Here is an 18680-nt window from a genome sequence, read left to right as displayed (position 1 = left end):
TCTAAAAAGTAAATAAATAAACAAAATAAATAAACAAATAAATAAATTATTTTAAAAAATAAAAATAAAAATAAACAGCTTAAAATCAATATCCTGAGAAGCAGCTCCACGGTGGCAGAATTTTGGTCCCTTCACTGTCACCTCATTTCTCAGCATTCAGCACTGATCAGAGGTCCTGAACTCCAATAGCTTATAATTTGATGTAGAGAGAACAAATCTTTTTTTGGTGGGGGGAGGGGAGGAGGTACCAAATTACTTTATTTGAAGGAATGGTGCAAATGAAAGCATGCAAGTGGATGATTTAAAACAACTTATAGAAAATGTAACCCCAACATGCATGTACTGCTTTGGTGACCAGGGAAGTCATTCCCGTGGCTGTGGGAAGTCAGCCTAAGGCTTAGCTGTCTTCCTTGTCTTCCGGGTGTGCTAGTCAAGCAGATACTCTGCCATACAAGATTTGGGGGGTGCTCCCATCTTGCACAAGTTGGTTATGTGGTCACTCAGTTCTTTGATGGATTTCATCTGCTCATTCAGGAAATGAGTCTCAATGAAGTCACACAAATGGGGGTCATTTTTGTCAGTGACCAGTTTATGCAATTCCAGTAGTGACTGACTGACACTTTTTTCCAAGTGTAATGCACACTTCGTTGCACTCAGTCCCTTCTCCCATTGGTCATGGTCTGATTTCTTGATATCCTGAAGGAAAATGTGATCACCTCATTGATTCTGCAGCTTCATCAGTTTCTCAACATGTTCCTTCTCCTCATGAGATTAATGAAGAAAACATTCGGCAAAGCCCTTCAAAGCCACATCATCACAGTCAAACTAGTAAGACATGGACAGGTAGAGGTAGGAAGCATGGAGCCCCAGGTTGATCTGGTGGTTGATGGTGGCCTCTGAGTCCCGGTGGTAGTTTTGGCATACCTGTGAGGTGGACGTGGTGGTCATGCCTTGCAGCTGAGGACAGACAATGGTGTCCAGGTGCTACAGGGCACTGGAGTGGCAGAAGGGCCTTGGGTGGTCTCAAAGCACTGTGAGGAGGTGGTTGGGGGCTCTATCCATTTACACCACTAGCTCAGCTGTGGTCCACTCTGAGTTGCAATGGGTGTCCTAAAACAGGATGCAGTACCACAGGGCGGGGGTGGGGTGGAGAGAAAATGCCTTTGGATGTCCCTAAGAAGACATCCTTTGTCCTATGTAGCAACCTATACAACATTTCTGACAGTACCATCAAATATCAGTTAGTTAATTCTTCTTAAGGGTCCCCTTCTCATGTATGAGTGTTAGAAAATGCTCCATAAATAAGAATCCAAACCTACCTCCACCTTTTTTTTTCTTTTCTTTTTTTTTTGCCTGCTGGAGTCCCATAAAGAAAGTTTGTCCATGCCCTCATAGGCTAGAAGAGGCTTCCTTTCTTTATTTCTTTTTCAGAGACTTCATTGTTAGCATATAGAATTATAAATGAGTTCTGTATGTTGGGTTTGTATCCTGCAACTTTACTGAATTCATTGACTAGTTCTAGAAATTTTTTGGTGGAGTCTTTAGGATTTTCTATATAAAAAATCATAATATCTGCAGAGACAGTTTTACTTTTTCCTTTCTGATCTGGATGCCTTTTATTTATTTTTCTTACCTGACTGCTCTGGCTAAGACTGCCAGTACCATGTTGAATAAGGAGAGTGAGAGTGGGCATCTTTTTCTTGTTCCTAATGTAGAGGGAAAGCTTTCAACCTTTCACCATTGAGTATAATGTTAACCGTGGCATTGACATATATGGCATCATCCTTATATGCCAAGGTTGTGAGTTTGATTCCCCCACCTCCTTGCCAGGTACATACAAGAATCAACCAACGAATGCACAAATAAGTGAAACAGCAAATTGATGTTTCCCCCCAACCTTTCTTCTCTCTCTTTAAAAATCAATAAATTAAAAAAAATTTTTTAAAGATATTCGCTTCGAGTTGGTGGTATATGTATTATATGGATGTCTTTAAGAGTACTGCATTTAAACCCTGGATCTGCAGTTTAATAACTGATGTGACTTTGGATGAGTTATTTAACTTCCCTATACCTTGGTCTTCTCGTTTATAAAAAGGGGATAATAGCAACATCTCATTGATCTGATATGTAAATCAAAAACACAAATACATATAAAAGCATTAACTTAGTACCTGGCACGTGGTAGATGATCAGCAAATATAAGTTACTATTACTACAGTCTTCCTGGGGAGATAGAACCCACAGGGAAAGGACTTGAAAGCATAGATAATAACATAAAAAATGATAACATACTAATGAATATCATGTGAGGAGCTATATACTTTATAGCAATAAAATAAATAACCTCCAAAGCATGTTTTCATTACTCCCAAACCCTACTGCATAGACTCAGGGGGGTGTCCAGATTATTCCAGGCTACACCAATGAGTTCACCACTTATGATCCAAATAATAGCTTGGGTAAGGTCCTAGAGAGAAAAGGCAGTTTTTGTGGGGGGGCCTGGTTTATACTTAGCGATTACAAATTTCCCTTGAAGCTTTAGTGGGGGTGGCTCTTTTGCAAAATTCCAAAGGAAATGTTTTCTGAACAGTCTTACTTGCCTTTAGAGTAGGTCACCACTTACATTAATTTTAGTTGACCCTGCTCCAGCTTTTATTTTTCCCAGATGTCTAAAAACTTACTAGGTTATTTACTTGAGTACTTTTCTTTCTCACCCTATTGAAAGTCAAATATTCCTAGTGCAAGAGAGGGGAGTCAAGGTCTAATACTATGCTGGCCAATCCCTACTCTCATCCTCACTTTGTAGTATGGCTATTACCATGCACAACCTAACCCTTTAATATAAGCTGTCTTGTATGAGTCTGTCTGTTGTGACTATATCTAGTCTCCAGTGTTGCTTGTAAATTCCTCTAGGGCAGGAATTATGCCAAAAGATTTTGTAGATTATTGATTCACCTTGACCCTTATAGTTTTCCCTATCGTAAACCTGTATAGCACAATTTGACATCAAAAGTAGGTGAACAGTAAATAGTAAGTTACTATTGTTTCCCTTCTCATAATCCTGGACTGTAATGTATTTTCTAGTATTAAAAATTTTTTTTAATTGATCTTAGAGAGAAAGGGGGAGGGGACATCAGCTTGTTTCACTTATTTATGCATTCTTTGGTTGATTCTTATATGTGCCCCCATGGGGGATCAAACTCACAACCTTGGCATATGGGAACTACACACTAACCAACTGAGCTACCCTTCCAGGGCGCTAGCATTCTTTTAGAACTAGAAATTGTGGAGCAGACAGTGATTGTAGCATACAGCTCTAGACTTTCTGGAACCACTGCAAAAGGCAACAAAAAACTACATATTAAGAAGTAAAAAAAAAAAAAAAAAATCTCTAAACGATCTCAGAAACTGATCCTTACCAACCAAGGATCTTAGATATAGAAGAATAAAAATTTAAAAGGTCTTATTTCCTACACATCGCAAAAATTATTCAGTGAAATTTATGTTCACTTTGGGTAAATCTGTATGTAGTTAGGCCCAGTCATGGGTCATTTCAATAGCCTGCTCAGCTCTTCAGTACTCAGAGGCCTAGGAAATGAGTCATTAGCATAGAAAGCTGCTTTTTGGAATCTTCTAAAACAAATTCATAGGGTTGTGGCATGCTAAATTCTAATTTAGACTAACAGTCTTATTTCCCTACCTTTACAAAAATTTTTTTTTTTTTTTGGCTGTTTCTGTGAGCTTAGAGTTTAGTGTGCTTGGTAAAAAGCACATCATCAAAAAACAAGTTATTTTTTATTTCTACTGAAAACTGATTTTTAGAAAATATATTCAAAGCAAAGGGAAAGAATTGCTAGGAAGGTCTTTAAAGCTTTTGAAAAGTTGAATTAGTGAAAAAAAGTGGGTTTTAGGTGATGGAAATGAGGCTATGATACTTGGGTGTCATTGAAATAAAAAACAGGAGCCACTTTTGTGTTTTGTGGGAAGGGAAAGGGAAATATTGTATCTGGAGGAGGGCTGACCTAGGACAGACACTAGGTTATTAGCACTTTCAAAGAATCTGAAAATGAAATGGGGCAGGGTTTTTCCATTTTTGCCAAAGAAGTTAAGGTAACTGGGACCTGCGTTTGCTCCAATTACTTCGGTGAGTATTTACCCCTAACTTGCGTTTGGTACCTTGCCAGGTAAGGGGTCAGATGGAGCGGGAGGCAGTGGAAACAGGTTCAAAGACAGGCCTGAAAGAACCAGGCTTCCAAATCGGTGTGCCTGGCAGTGTACCAAGCTGCCCGAGAGACCAAAGTAAGGTGACGACGGCTTTAGGACCCACTCTTTCATTAAGATAGAGTGAATCTCCTTGGCTGTGTGAAGGTGTATCAGAAGTCCTTATCCGAACATTTGAGTAGTTTCATAAGACCGAAGCACACTTTACCTTGGGGCTTAGGAATTAATGAAATACGGTCAAAATACCCTTAGAAGTTTAATAAATAACGACATTTAGAAAAACGGACTTTGGAAAGAATACAACTTGACTGTGTTTCATTTTTCTACTGCAAATTTAAATAATGTAATGAAAAGAGTGTAAAGCAGGTTAAGACAATAAAAAAAAAAAATCCAAAATGTGAGGGTGGGTCCGCGTTTCCAGACCCCCCAGCCCCACCTCTGCGTTCCCACCCTACTCTCTAGCCCGGTCTCTGTCAGCTGGGCTCCACCCTAGCCAAGGAGCACAGCCCTGTTGCGGCCAGTCAGGGAGAAGCGAGGCGGGACTTCCTGTGTTTGAAAAACTTCCGGCGGGAACCGGAAGATGCTGTGACACACAGAATCCCGGGCCTTCGGTTACGTGGTGCGGGAAGGTGAGCTGAGCGTGTTCCTTGGCGGTGTTCCTGCGGGGTCGGATGAGCCCGGCGTCCGGGCTCCGGTATTTTGGGGGGAAATTAAAAAAGTTTTGAGCGCTCATTTGGGAAATAACGTCCCTTATTAAAGTGAGAAGTTTTTACTGTTTGCAGTCTGTATCTATCTACCAATTTATACCCAGACAGCCTCTCGTAGCTCCCCGGCGCGGCTTAGTCAAAATGCATCTCTCAGCGCATAGGAGCCAATTAAACCCTGGCAAACCTAGATTGTTTTTATAGCTCAAATTTTTGGAGATAGGGGAGGAAGCATCCTTTCATTATCAGATCATGGCCGAATCAACTGCATTCTCAGCAGTGTGCCTGGCATATAGGAGGCGCTGAATAACTGTTGAGGAAAGGAATGAATGGAAACTCTAGGCAACTTTCCTCGAACCTCCCATGTGACAGCATGTTATCAATACAATGTATGTGGAATGGGAAACAAACCTAGTCTTGGTGTTTGGGGCTCTGGGTTCTGCTCCTTCGGCCACATAGCTTTTCCCTTTGAGTAAATCACTTAAACTCACAGGATCTGGCTGGGCTGAGCTAGCGTCCTCCCTATGCACCAAGGTTGCTGGTGTCATCTCTAGTCAGGGCTCATACAAGACTCAACCAATGAATGCAAAAATAAATGGAACGGCAAATCCGTGTCTCTCTTTTTCTCTTCCTCTCTCCCTTCCTCTCTCAAATCAATAAATAAAAAGTAAAGAAAAGAAAATATAGAGACTTTTTCAGGTCTAGTATTTTGTTTTTATTACTCAGTTGGGCACTTATGCTGACATTATGAACATTTCTGATGGTACTCTTAGGGAAACCTTTTAGGTGTCTGAAAATACTGTTCTCTCCTCTCCTTAAATTTTTTAAATTGTGTTTTCTCCTGTTTTAATATTTGTGTGTATGAAGGTTTCTCTGTGCTCTTCTGATTTTCATTTTTTTTTCATATACAAACAAAGTGTATTTAGAAAGTCACAGAGTTAGAAGAAGTGAGCCACAGAAAAAACAAATGGGCTCAGGAAACAAGTTAACAAAGGCTAAAGAAGGGCCCTTGGAGCTTAGGAGAAGGAGGCAAGCAGAACACCCTGGGGGAAGTGGGTGGGGAAAGGCACTGGCATGCCCTTCGGATTTTCACTTGCTCCAATTTAGTGCCTTGTCCCTGAGTGATATCACAGAAACCTCCAAGTTAGTGATTTAAATAAGCTCGTATGCCCACAGAGCTAAGACAGCTTGGTAGACTGGAAAATCACAAGCCACTAAGAACAGGGATGTTCTTCTGTACCATCACTTATTCAAGAAAGAAATGAGTGCCATATGTGATTTCTGTCTAATAGTGATGCGGAAAACAAATGTATATTCCTCTATAGAGGCCATTGTTCTTATGTTCATTTAATAAGTAGTTATAGAGCAGCTATGAAGTGCCAGGCTCTGTGTGATGCAGAAATGAATAAGGTTAATGTGGTTTCTTCCTTCATGGTGTTTACTGCCATGAAGTAAGCATGGGGAGTGCAGACAACAAATAAGGATTATAGGTTATGTTATACAGTACTGTATAAAGGAAGTACACAGGATCCTATAATATTCCAGGGCACCCATTTTAAGTGTAAAATATTGAGCTGTAAGAGATGAGGAGGCAGTCTGTTGTAATGAGCAGAGCAAATAGTACTCCAGGCAGAGTGAACTTGAAGTTGAAAAGAATCATGCTTTTTACAGGAACATGCTTGTGACAGTGGTTGTGGAGCTACATCAGGTGGTAAATATGGTTAGGAAGGTAGGCGGTGTCAGTCTTGCAGGGCACCTTAGAAGGCAACGGTAAAAAATATGATTTGGTTCTACATGGAGGATGGAAAATCACTGAATGGGTTTTAAGCATTTTCTAAATATTTTGGGTTGGTGTGTGGAGAATGGATTGTAGGGGCAAGAGTGGAAGCAGGGAGGCCAGTTAAAAGAGTATTACAAAAGTCCAGGTGAGAGTTATTGGGGACTAAAGACGGACTGGAGGTCATAGAGATTTAAGGTACATTTATATGACTTACTGATAGACTGGGTGTGGGAGATGGAAGAAAAAGAGATTTGCAAGGCTTTCACTTAGCAAATGGAACTTTGGAGGATGATGGATGTGTTCATTATTTTGATTCTGGAGCTGTGTATACATATGTCAAAACTTATCAAATTTGTACATTTTAAGCATGTACAGTTTATTGCATGTCAATTATAGCTCAATGAAGCTGTAAAATTTTTCAAAAGTTCTGACTTAGTAAAACATCCATCTTAGGTGGGTGGCAGTGCCATTTACTGGGATGGGAAAGGGGCAGGAATGGGTTAAGGAGGTGATATAGGTATTTAAAGCTATATAAATGGATGGAATTTTGGTTAATCTAACAAATCCTATTACACACATAATGGAGCCTTGGAGAATGAAGATGGAGAAACAGTCCCTAAGAATATCGGTCTTTAAGCTAGTTTGTATACCCCGGGAGTACACCTGGCATAGATAGTTTTTCAGAAATAATTTCTAGGTTCTAAGCTCTGTATATACTCTTTCTAAACCTGATCTACCTGAAATTGGTCTATGTATTCATGCATATTCTCCTTTCCCATCTAACTTGTTTGCATCCTGCTCATCTTTCTACGGTAACATTGCCTCCAGAGTGCCTAACAGAGGTACTTTGAAATACTTTTTTCAGAGCAGTCTTCCCTAATGAGTAATCAAAATTTTATGAGCTTGCCAAGTTTTTGTCTATCCCTATTTTGAACATATTTTTGTTAAGGCTGATGTGTGGAGTTAGAATTGGTGCATAGTGGTCTATGTGGGAATATTCTGAATTCAGGTATATTGTAGAATGGGGTGTGGGAGTGGATGACCTGGGTAGGCTGTCTGTTGAAGTTTTTAGTCTTTGGCTGGTAAGATTCTCCAGGGAAGCGCCTTTCCATTCTCCTCCCTAGAGGTTAAGGATCTGCCAGGCAGCTCTTTGGAAGCTTATTGGGAGAAGAGGAGGAACGTGGGGGTGGGATGGTGGGAGCAGGAGCTCTCTGTGGTTAACATTCAGTCCGTGTGGTTCCCATGCCCACAACTGTCCTTGGTGTCCTCCAGTCTAGAGACTCTGATTTACCCTCTTCACAGGTTAAACCTCCAGACTTTCTCCTGGGGCAGTTGTCTAATGGCATGAGGTGGAGTACAGTTAGGTATTCCTTTGCCTCAGACAGCTTATACCCAGTCCTTGGTCCCTTTACCCTTAGTTTCAAGGTATCAGCTATTGCTTCCTGTGATTTGACTTTCTTTTTTTTTTAAGGATATTGCAGAGTAGATTGGTTTGATTTTCAATTGCTCTCACTGTTGACTTGGGATTTTAATTTTTATGTAGTGAGATCTGTTTATCTTTTTGGCTTTGGGAATTGAGTCATGCCTTGGAAAAGCTTTATTCCCCCACCTCCACTCAAAATTATGAAAATAGTCTTCTTTTGGTCGTATTTTGTATTTTATTTTGTCAGTGTGGAATGTTTTTGTTCATAGTGTGGCAATTGGAATTAAACATTTGTTTTCCTTCAGAGGGAAAGCTGGTTGTCTTAATACCACTTGTTGAACCATCCATTTCTGCCCTGGTGTGAAATGCTACCCTACCATATAGTAACTTCCTATGTTTTTGTTTTATTTTGGTGAAATACATGTAACAAAGAAACCAAGTGGTGAAATACATGTAACAAAGAAACCAAGTTGCCGGTTCCTTTATGATCAGTATTTAGAAGCACTCATTTCAGGAAGAATGACCTGCGTAAACATAAAATCCCAAAAAGGGGGTAAAGGAAAAGATGGGAGTTTATTCTCTCTACTTCCTGGAGACTTTTCCTCTTGCTGTCCTAGTTCCTTCAAGCACTCTCCTGCCAATATGTAGCTCTGTCTGGACTGAGTTGAGCTTTGGCATGTGGGAGAACATGCTCCCTTTTGTGACAGCCCTTTGGTATTTCTATGAGGTATTTCTTTCTCCTCCAAGTGGAAGTTAGAAGCAGAGGCTTTATAACACATATGCCTGTTTTAGAAACTTGTTTAAAGGGTTCTAAGTATGTCAGAATCTAATACAGTTTTTGTGGCTTGACATACATTGTTTGGGTAATTTATCAGCTAAAGTATATCTGTTTATTTCCTGTATCATATGATGTCTCTGGTTATTTGTCTTTAAGTTTTTTAGAGTTGGGCCTTTGAATTTGGTAAATATTTAGTGGCTTCAGTGATTGTTATTTAAATATTGGGTTTTTATAAGGGAATGGATTATCTTGTTTTAGGAATAACGTGACTGTTTATTCAGTGAGTCAACATTGTTTGTCAACTTTGTGGATAGACTTATTTATACTGTAAGAAGATATAGGAGGGGGAAAATATTCCTTTTTTGTTTTTTTAAAAGTGTGTGAAACACTGGTGGCTTCTTTTATTAATTAAAAAATGTTTATTGATTTGAGAGAGAGAGAGAGAAACATCGATGTGAGAGATAAACATCAATCACTTGCCTCCCATTTGTGCCCCGACTGGGATTGAACCTGTAACCTAGGTATGTGCCGTGACCAGGAATCGAACTGAAGATGACATTTCAGCCAACTGAGCTATGCCTGGCAGGGAGGAAAATGTTTCTTATATACTTTAATATAGTTTATAGTTTATAGATATAGTTTAATAAAGAACTTTATAATTTGTTGTCTGATAAACCATCAAAAGCACTCAGTTTACTCAAGCATATAAATATGAAAAACTATGAATTATCACCCTGTAGGAGCTTATATTTTATCAACAATGGCTCACACTCATCAGGCTTTTGAAACCATTGGAAGGGTGTTAGCTGCTCTTATAATTGGCAGCCAGTAAGAGGGGAAACCAGTATTTGGGCTTGTGATTGACCCTCTTATTTTTTTCTACCTATGGCATTTTCTAGCAGCAGAGTTATTGGAGTTTTAGTTTTGCATGGCACTTCATTTTGTAGACAAAATAAGTGATTAGTCATTCAAGTGATTCAGATCATGCTGATTTCATGTTCTGCTTCTTCCAGATGTCATCATTGCCAAGGAGAGCAAAAGTAAAGGTCCAGACTGCAGTGTCCACAGATGAATTTTCTTCCCTCTCTGAGTTGTAAGTGCATTGTTTTTTTTTTAATGGGGGTGGGAGAGTGATGTATATTTTAGGAAATTAATGCATTCTTTCACTGACTTCATTTGCGTTGAAGAAGGCTGTGTCTTTTTCAATCATTCATGCAATAGATATTTATTGAACTCATGCTGTGTCCCAGTTCCATTTAGGTATTGGTACTGATGAACAAGGAGTGAGTAACGAACTAAAAATATAATATTTACACTAGAATGAAAGCTTCATGAGAGCAGGGAGTTGTTTTATATAGGGTGGGGCAAAAGTAGGTTTATAATTGCATTATTAATTCTTGCATTATTAATTATTGTAATATTTTGCATATGAACAACTGTAAACCTACTTTTGCCACACCCTGTATTGTTTTAGAGGAAGGTTTCTCAACCTCAACACTATTGGCCTGATAATTTTTTGCTTTGCGGGGACTGTCCTTTGCAATGTAGGATATTTAGCAGTGTCCGTGGTATCTGCCTACTAGATGTCAATGGCATCTTCCCAATCCCCCATGCACCCTCTCTTCCCCTGTTGTGACAATGGGGTGTCTCCAGTCATTGCCAGGTGCACAGATGCTCCCTGTGAGGGTACAGTTGTCCCCACTTGAGAACTTCTGCTTTAGAGCACAATAGGAGGTGCCTTGAAGAAATTTATTAAATAAGTGACTGATTAATGTTAGGCAGTAATAGTGCTCTAAAGAAACACAAAGCAGGGCGGGGGATAGATAGAGAGCATGAGGGGTGGTTGTGGTGGTAGGACATTTTGGATATGGTTGTTGGGAAACTTCTTTTGGAGAGTATGGCAAGAAATCTGTATGAAATCTGGGAGTGCAGCTTGCAGAGATCGGAGGAATGCTGAGGAATGAGTGCTCCAAGGTGAGGGAAGAGCAAGTGCGAAGACCCTGAGCTTGAACTGTTAAGGGAACAGCAACACCAGTGTGGCCAGACCAGTCACCAGGAGAGGAACAGGAAGTGAGATTAGAATGGGTAGGATGTTATAGGCTGTGACAAGGTGTTAGGGTTTTATTTGAAGTCGGACGGGAAGCCGCTGGCGTGTTTGGGGACAGGGATGTGACATGATCTGGTTTATATTTGTAAGAGATCATTCTGGTTTCTTGATGGCAAACAGACTACAGGGGTGTTAGAATGGAAGCAGGGGGATCCGTTTAAGAGATTATTATAGAAGCCTTGGGCTCTAGAAGTGAAAATGGTGAGACGTGGTCTAATTTGGGTTGTATTTTAAAGATAGAGCAGACAGGATATGCTGATGGATTCGATTTGGGGTGTGAAGGAAAGACAGGAATTTGGTGATAGCATGAAGATCAGGTGTGAGGGCGGTGAAATCAAGAGTTCTGTTTTGGACTTGGTAAGTTTGAGATGATTGTTAGACATCAAACGAAAGTGGACATAGTCTTGACCTCAGGTCAAGTTGGAGACAAAATTGAGATTCCTCTATATTTAGATATAGGATACGGTCATCTATAAAAGAGCATAGGAAGCAGAGGGCTGAAGACTAAGTCTTTGAGGTTCCCAACATTGAAAGGTTGGGGAGAGGAGGATGGGAAAGCAAAGGGTCTAAGGAGAAGCTGCCAGAGGAGCAGAGGGAAAACCAGAGGAGCGGTGTCCTGGAAGGCGTGAAAGACGGGCTCTGAGGAGCGAGTGCCAGATGCCGCTGAGAGGTCAGGTATGATTAGGAATGAGAGTTGACTAGCTGTCTTACAACTGCCTCGTGTTTAATTAAATAATACCTGTACTCAGATTGTCTTCATAATAGCCGAAAGCACTGTTGTGCCTCTCATGTAACCTTTGCAGTATCCCCATGTGAAATAAGGTTAATAATTCCTGCTTAACGGATGATGAGGTTGTGGTGGAAAGAAGTCATTCTGCTCGGTTTGGTGATAGCATGAAGGACAGAACCCTGATTTTCTGATTCCTTGGTTTTCTTAACCTCATTCCTTTAATTTCACTGTTATTGTGCTATGCTAGTTTAATGATTTTCTGTGTTTTTTTTGTTTGTTTGCCTGTTTTTTGCTTACTCTTAGGCTTTAGTTAGCATCTACCTCTGAAGATAACTCACTTTCAGATTATCAGTGGCTTGAGCTAATAATTTAGCTAGGCAGTCATCCAATCAGGTTTTTGCCTCTAGGCAGAACTTGAACTATTAAAAAAGCCAGGTATCTCTGATCTCCAATCTCACTGAAGGAAATAGTTGTCCTTCCCACCAATACTGGTCTTTTACAATAGAAATAAAATTAACTGGGTTGACAGGAGCATGATGTTCCTTTACCAGAGTTCACATGCTGATTTTTCTTTTCTGTTGCTATGAGTTTAATTCTCGGGTTGTTAGAAAAGTACTATAGTTGCACCTGATCCCATCTACTGAGGAAATAAATCCATTTTGTGAAAGGAAAAAAAGGGTTAATTAAAACAGTTGGAAGGGTCTTGGTACTGGCTTTTTATATATTGAGGGTGTTTCCCAGAGCCATTTTCCACTCCTTAGGTTGGTTTGAATAACTTAATACAGTTTAAATGAATTTGATCAGCACTTAGGAAATTATTTAAGTGTTTTTCACTGTTAAAATGGAAAATCTCACAATGACTATAGTGTGACGTGACCCAGTAAATTGCTTAAGGTAATAAATGATTTCCTGTTTCTTGATATGTGTGTGTATATTTGTTAGGTGATGGTGAGTTGAGAGAGACTTGTGATTTACAGCGCAGCAGTGGGTATTTTTATATTGGTCTCTGATTAACTCTTGTTTCAATTTTTAGCAGTATCTGTTCATAGCCTGTATTCACATCTCTCCATTTTATATAAAATATCTCCCACCGTATTCTTTTTAAGAAGAGTTATATGTCTGTTTTTCTGCCTTTAACATTTGGCTTCATTTTTTCTGAAATTTTTTCTGTCAATTTACTCCTAGATCATCTGCCTCTGAAGAAGATGACAAGGAAGATAGTGCCTGGGAGCCCCAAAAGAAAGTCCCCAGAAACCCTAAGCAACCTGTTCGAAAGGAATCTAAACCAAAGAGGGTGCCCCAGATGAAGAAGAATACCCTACAGATCAGTGATGGCTCAGAAGGCGTGGTTGTTAAGGAGCTGGTAGGTGCTTTAGCTGAATACTGGGACACTGTAGTGCTTTTCTAATTAGTGATGTTACTTTCTCCTTATTTATAGTAGGACAAAGCAGATAGATGACAATGACCTCCAGGGCAATAGTGTCCTCTGCCATGGGTTTTAATAGTATTTACCATCTGATCTTCTGTGCTGGAGGAGAAGAATATTTATCAACTGGTAGATATGTGTATCTTGCCATAAGCACAGTGTGTTTTCACTAACCTGGATTATAAAAACAGTTATGCATTACAAGAAGAATTATCTATTTCTAGAATCATTCTCTGGTACCCTTTAAATAACAGTTTTTCTAGTACATTTAAAATAATACTTTTAATACACAGAGGATGCCTGACTTTCCAGGGACACATTTATTGTGTATAGGAAGGGATGTTGTTAGACCTTGCTGTGCCCTTGGTTAGGGCTTTTGAATCAGTCTTTTATCCTGTTATCCAGTACCTGTGTTTCATCATCTTTGCATGCAAGTTTTTCACTGCACACTAGTGGGTGGGCAGGCTTTACCTATAGCTGAGAAGGGATTGATTTCTACCATCATTGGCAGAATTTGGAGGTTTTTCATTAAGCATGGCCTAGCTGTTGTACTTAAGTAGACTGATTTCTTAACCCAGAAAATATATCTTAGTTCAGTGGTTCTTTGCTCAGAGCTTACAAATCTTTTGAGAATTTGATAAAATTTAAGGACCCTCTTCAGTGAAATGCGTAGAATGTACACATGTCTATCTAAGTTTTAAAGTCTAGTTCAAGGTGGGTAAACCTAACAACCCTTGTCATGGTGATTTCTTGATTTTGCCAGTGATACTTGGTATATGTGTATTTTTTAAAGGGGAAAAGAGAATTCAAGTGGAAATCCACCTAAGAGACATTCACTGGGGCTGGGAGGAAGTTAGAATTTCTTTCAAAACTGCCAGTGAAAGCATGTAGATCATGTTATAAGATTTCATTTCATTAGGTTTGGCATTTTGCTTTGCTGTAACCACCACAGAACAAAATAATTGAAGATGCTATTTTGGATAGAGCTGGAATTAGTGGCTTTCTAATAATTTTAAAATCTGGGTTTAGCAAATACCACAGACAAAATTCATCATTATTCTGTCCCTTTCCCTCCATGTTGCTGGCATTGATGAGCCCACTCTTCTTCATTCATTGAAGACTTCAGCTCCTGCTTCATAGATTCCACCTGCCGTCGTTTGTCATCGTTCTTAGTGGTTTCCCCACCACGTGGATGAATCTAACATCGTGTTGTTTTTTGTTCTTTGATCTCATCTCCGGTGACCTTTTCTTCTCTGCATTGACCAGCCATCTCATGATTTCAGCCTGAATCTTGTCATCACCAGGAACTGGGCTACCGCTGACCTTTCTTTTTCAGCCATCCCACTCCTGTGCCACTGTCCTCTCTCCTTCCAGCTCACTTGTTCGAGTCCTCTCACGGCCGTAATTTTGCACCCTTGTGAGAACTTCTCAGCAGTAGTTCTCAATCTTAGCTGCACATTAGATTCAACTGGAGGACTTAAAATACGCCAGTTCCTAGACCCTGTTTCTAGACCAGTTAAATCTGCAAAGAATACTGGGGAAGGCAGGGGCAGCAGTAATATATATTCTTAAAGCTCCCTGGGTGACTTTTCTGTGCAGCCAGCATTGAGAACCACTACCAAATCCTTGGATCCCAGCACTATCACTGGTATTCAGCCCTTTTCTCTCCTATCTTATTCAGCCTAGATTCCATAATTTCTCGTTTAAATCACGTTTCGTCAAACAGTTTCACCATCTTTGCCCTCCTTTCCTTCCATGATACATGGTTGATCAAACCCTGAGGCAGCTGACTATTGCTGGAAGGGGTCTTACAAATGACCTAATTTGTTCTTTTAGATTCATAATCTCAGAACTGAAATATGTGGTCAACTCATTATTTTTTCCCAGCAGGTTTGTTTTTCCACTTTTTTCTCTTTTCTTAAACTTGCTTAAATAAATTTCTTTATTTTCTGTCTCATCTGATGACATTGCCTTTTATGTATTTGACAATATATAAAATTTCTCACTTCTTAACAACCAAGCTAGCTATTTTGCATTCATTTCTGTGCTATTATAATGGGAGAAATGTCATTGCTCCTGTCAAGGGTTAGTCCCGCTGCTTTAGATCCCATCCCCTCTTGCCTTCTCAAGGCCTCTGCTCCCTCAGTCATCCCCTTTCTTTTCTTCTGTCAGCTTTTCTTCCATTGGTTCAGTCGTTATGTAGTATAAAAATGTTCTTTTATATCTAATTTTTAAGAAGCTTCCCCTTGACTCCCTATCCCTTTCTAGTTATTTGTCAGGCTCACACAATACAAGGTAGGGTTAAGGCTGAGGACTGTTGACTGATTTGACTGTTAAAGATATAATGAGCCACCTTTTGATTTAGACAGCTTCCTACTTACAGAGACAACAAAAAGAAAAACGGTCAAATTCTTCTTGGAGTCTTGGATTTAGTTGTAGACTACATAATAACCGTTTGTTAAGAGTGATTTTAAAAACCCATGAAGGCAAAAGAAAATAAATTTTGATTGTTCAGTCTGTCAAAGATTCAGGTTAAATACAAAGAGGAAAAATATTGTTGTGGAGTCTTATTAAACTTATTGCGCACTGAAGGAGCAGTAGAGTCTTAGAAGCTTCAAAAAAATGGAGAAATGTTTCCATATGTTTTTGATAGTGTAGATCCATTTAATCAAAAATTTCGGTCTTTGGACACCTTTACACTTTTCAAATTTATTGAGAACCCCAAGGAACTTTTACTTATGTGGGTTATATCTGTCAATATTTGTTGTATTAGAAACTAATGAGAAATATAAAAAATATTAATCAATTTAAAAATGATAAAGATATTACATGTTGATGCACATAACACTTTAATGAAAAATAAGTATATATTTTATTCATCAAAAAAACAAATAGAAGAATCACATTGTTTTACATTTTTGCAAATACCTTTAATGTCTGACAGAAAATAACTGAACTATATAAAGAAAACCCTGCCTTCACACAGCTACTTCCCTGGTATTTGGAAAATGGAGTATGGCTATTTGAAAATAGATTTTTCAAAGAAATGTGGATATTCTTATTTGATTATCAAAACTCAGTAAGCAGTTGTTTATTTTATTGATTGACTTTTAGAAATAGAGAGGAAGGCGGGGTGGGGTGGGGAGAGAGACAGACAGACAGACACATCGATTTGTCATTCCACTTATTTATGTATTCATTGGTTGATTCTCATATGTGCCCTGATCGGGCACTGAACCCGCAGCCATGGTGTATCAGGATGATGATCTAACCAACTGAGCTAAGGCCAGGAGTAAGTGGTAGGATTTTAAAGGTTTCTCCCATTGTGGTATCTGGTACCATATTAATGAACTTTTATACTGTTACATTAAAATCCATTGGTCTGTGTTATAATTTGAATAGATCTTTTACCCATGCATGATTTCATAACATTACATATTAGTCATTTGGAAAATTTTGGTTCACTGGTTTATGCGTATCTTCTAAACATTACTATCTTTCATCACACAATGTCAGAAATTCACATTTGTTAATATAATCACTGATTTCATTGTATTGTTGGAAAACTGTCAAGCTCACAGAAGCAGATACAAATTTTCTAATTTTCTAATTTTCACTTTAAAGCCTGAATTTTATTATTGGTCCAAATGTTAGGTATTTCTTTGAAGTGACAGTCTGACAGAAACCCACACCTGATTAACCATAGTGTGTCAATCATTCTTTCAAGTAAAAGTGGTGTTTTATGGAAAAAGAAGCTAGGTCAGCTCACAACTCAACCGGCCTCATGAGTACTTTTCCTCAAGACAGCCACTACACATCAGTACCGACTGATATACAGCAGAAGTACTCTAGTGTACTAATTTTAGCACAGATTATTAAAAAGGTATGTTTTCAAGGATCGAAATTTTAAAAATTAATATTTTTTTACTGCTTTATTCTTAAGTGATACTGACATTTGTTGCATTGTAAGTGTGTGGCAGTGAAGGGAACAGTGACTGCTAGTACAGCTGGGAAACACTGTCATGATTTTTGCTACCATTGGCTCTTGTGGAGTCCTTGCAAATTTCAACATCTGTGAAAAAGGCAAGCGATGTTCTAGCATTGTTATGAATATAGCTTTGACCACACAGATCTGCTGAAAGGGTCTCAGGGCCCCCCAGGGGTCTATGAACAACACTGAGAAACAGTAGATAAATCTTGCCTGATGACTCCAGAGAAGATATCTTTAAGCATCTAATATATTATTATTGGCTTTTTCCCCCCTCTTTACTTTAAACCTCTCACCTTTAGTCATTTTATTTTTTCTTAATTTCTTCATCTCCTTCTTTTTTCTCTTTTAGAAGGTGGTCTAGGTGTGGTAGTGGTGGTAATGATCTTGGTGGTAGCAAATATTTTGTGCTTATCATTAGCCAGGCAACATGCTAAACACTGCCCTTGGTTGATCTTACTTAATCCTCACAACAACCCCTTGAGGCAGGTATTATTATTATCCTGATTTTAGAGATGAGAAAGCCAAGGCAGGAGACATTAAGTGATTTGCTCGTGGTCCATAGATAGTAAGTGATAGAATTGGGTTTCTAAGTCAGGAACATGATTTTCTCAGCATTTCAGGGACCGATACATTTCTCATGGTGTTTTGACATCAGCCATGCTCATAAGAGTGATGTACAAAACCAAATTGTTGGTTTAATAATATTTTGGTCTAATCATCACAAGAACTTGTACTTCTGATGATAACATTGTCTCTCCTTAGAGGGTGAAATAAGTAGGGAACTAAATAGTAATCAGAAATTTACTTGATGAGCATCAGCTCAGTGGAATTAGATAAATCCATTCATTTGGGTTTATTGAATGCCTACTGTGGTCTAGGCACTATTCTTGTCACAGTGACAGTTGAATGTTGAATTGCATGAATCTAAGGAAGTCTGATGTGTCCATCTTGCAGGAGGGTTGTCTTACCATTGGGACCGAAATACCCAGAATCTGTTTGCTCAGCTTTCCTCTTCCTTGTACCTTACTTAGAAGAATGCTGATTTTATTTGCTTTTTACAGCTATCCTTTTTTGCTCCTGTATGGCTGACAAACCTCTGTGTGATAGACATATTCTTTAACTATGTCAGTTCATTTGACCAGGTTGTTATCAACTCTGATGGAGTCATTACTTTTTTATTTCTCTGTTCTTACCATGTTTCAGCTGAAAATGTAATACTCAGAGGGCTGTTTAGTATGTATTATTTCCAGATTCAGGTGGTAGTGGGTCGGCATTGGGGTGGGGTGCTCTTTACTGTAGTAGTTCCCAGTATTTTCAGTAGTCAGTAATTGTGGAAAAATATTTGATAGGAGAGAAAATTGAATTTTAACTGAATTTAGTTTAGTAGTTGTCCTTTTGTTCTGGTTTGTGCCATCTGCATCACTTGGGTAAATGAAAACAGGCCAGCTTCTGAAATTGTTAACTCCATGTGGGCAGGGTCTGTATCTTATTAGAGCCCAAGTAAGTGCCAGGTCTCATTC

At 39.0% G+C, this 18680-nt stretch overlaps 1 protein-coding gene and 1 pseudogene across 3 annotated transcripts in view; one reads left to right on the top strand and one right to left on the bottom strand.

Annotated features, from left to right (window-relative positions):
* Nucleotides 1-390: 390 nt before the first annotated feature.
* LOC150005906 (ferritin heavy chain pseudogene) lies at nt 391-948 on the bottom strand (annotated as a pseudogene).
* Nucleotides 949-4798: 3850 nt separating this feature from the next.
* The window catches only part of SRBD1 (S1 RNA binding domain 1), a 206565-nt gene continuing 192683 nt past the window's right edge, over nt 4799-18680 (top strand). For all 3 annotated transcript variants that reach the window (XM_090281240.1, XM_090281239.1, XM_090281238.1), the window contains exons 1-3: nt 4799-4850; nt 9920-9999; nt 12929-13106. In XM_090281240.1, the coding sequence (XP_090137366.1) occupies nt 9920-9999; nt 12929-13106 (258 nt within the window). In that variant the 5' untranslated portion in view covers nt 4799-4850. The remainder of the gene's footprint in view (nt 4851-9919; nt 10000-12928; nt 13107-18680) is intronic.

This window comes from Furipterus horrens, unplaced genomic scaffold (assembly GCF_987537825.1).
Source record: "Furipterus horrens unplaced genomic scaffold, mFurHor1.1.pri manual_scaffold_6, whole genome shotgun sequence".
Classification (NCBI taxonomy): domain Eukaryota; kingdom Metazoa; phylum Chordata; class Mammalia; order Chiroptera; family Furipteridae; genus Furipterus; species Furipterus horrens.
The sequence above is the reverse complement of the archived record's forward strand: the minus strand, read 5'-3'. Positions and strand labels throughout refer to the sequence as shown.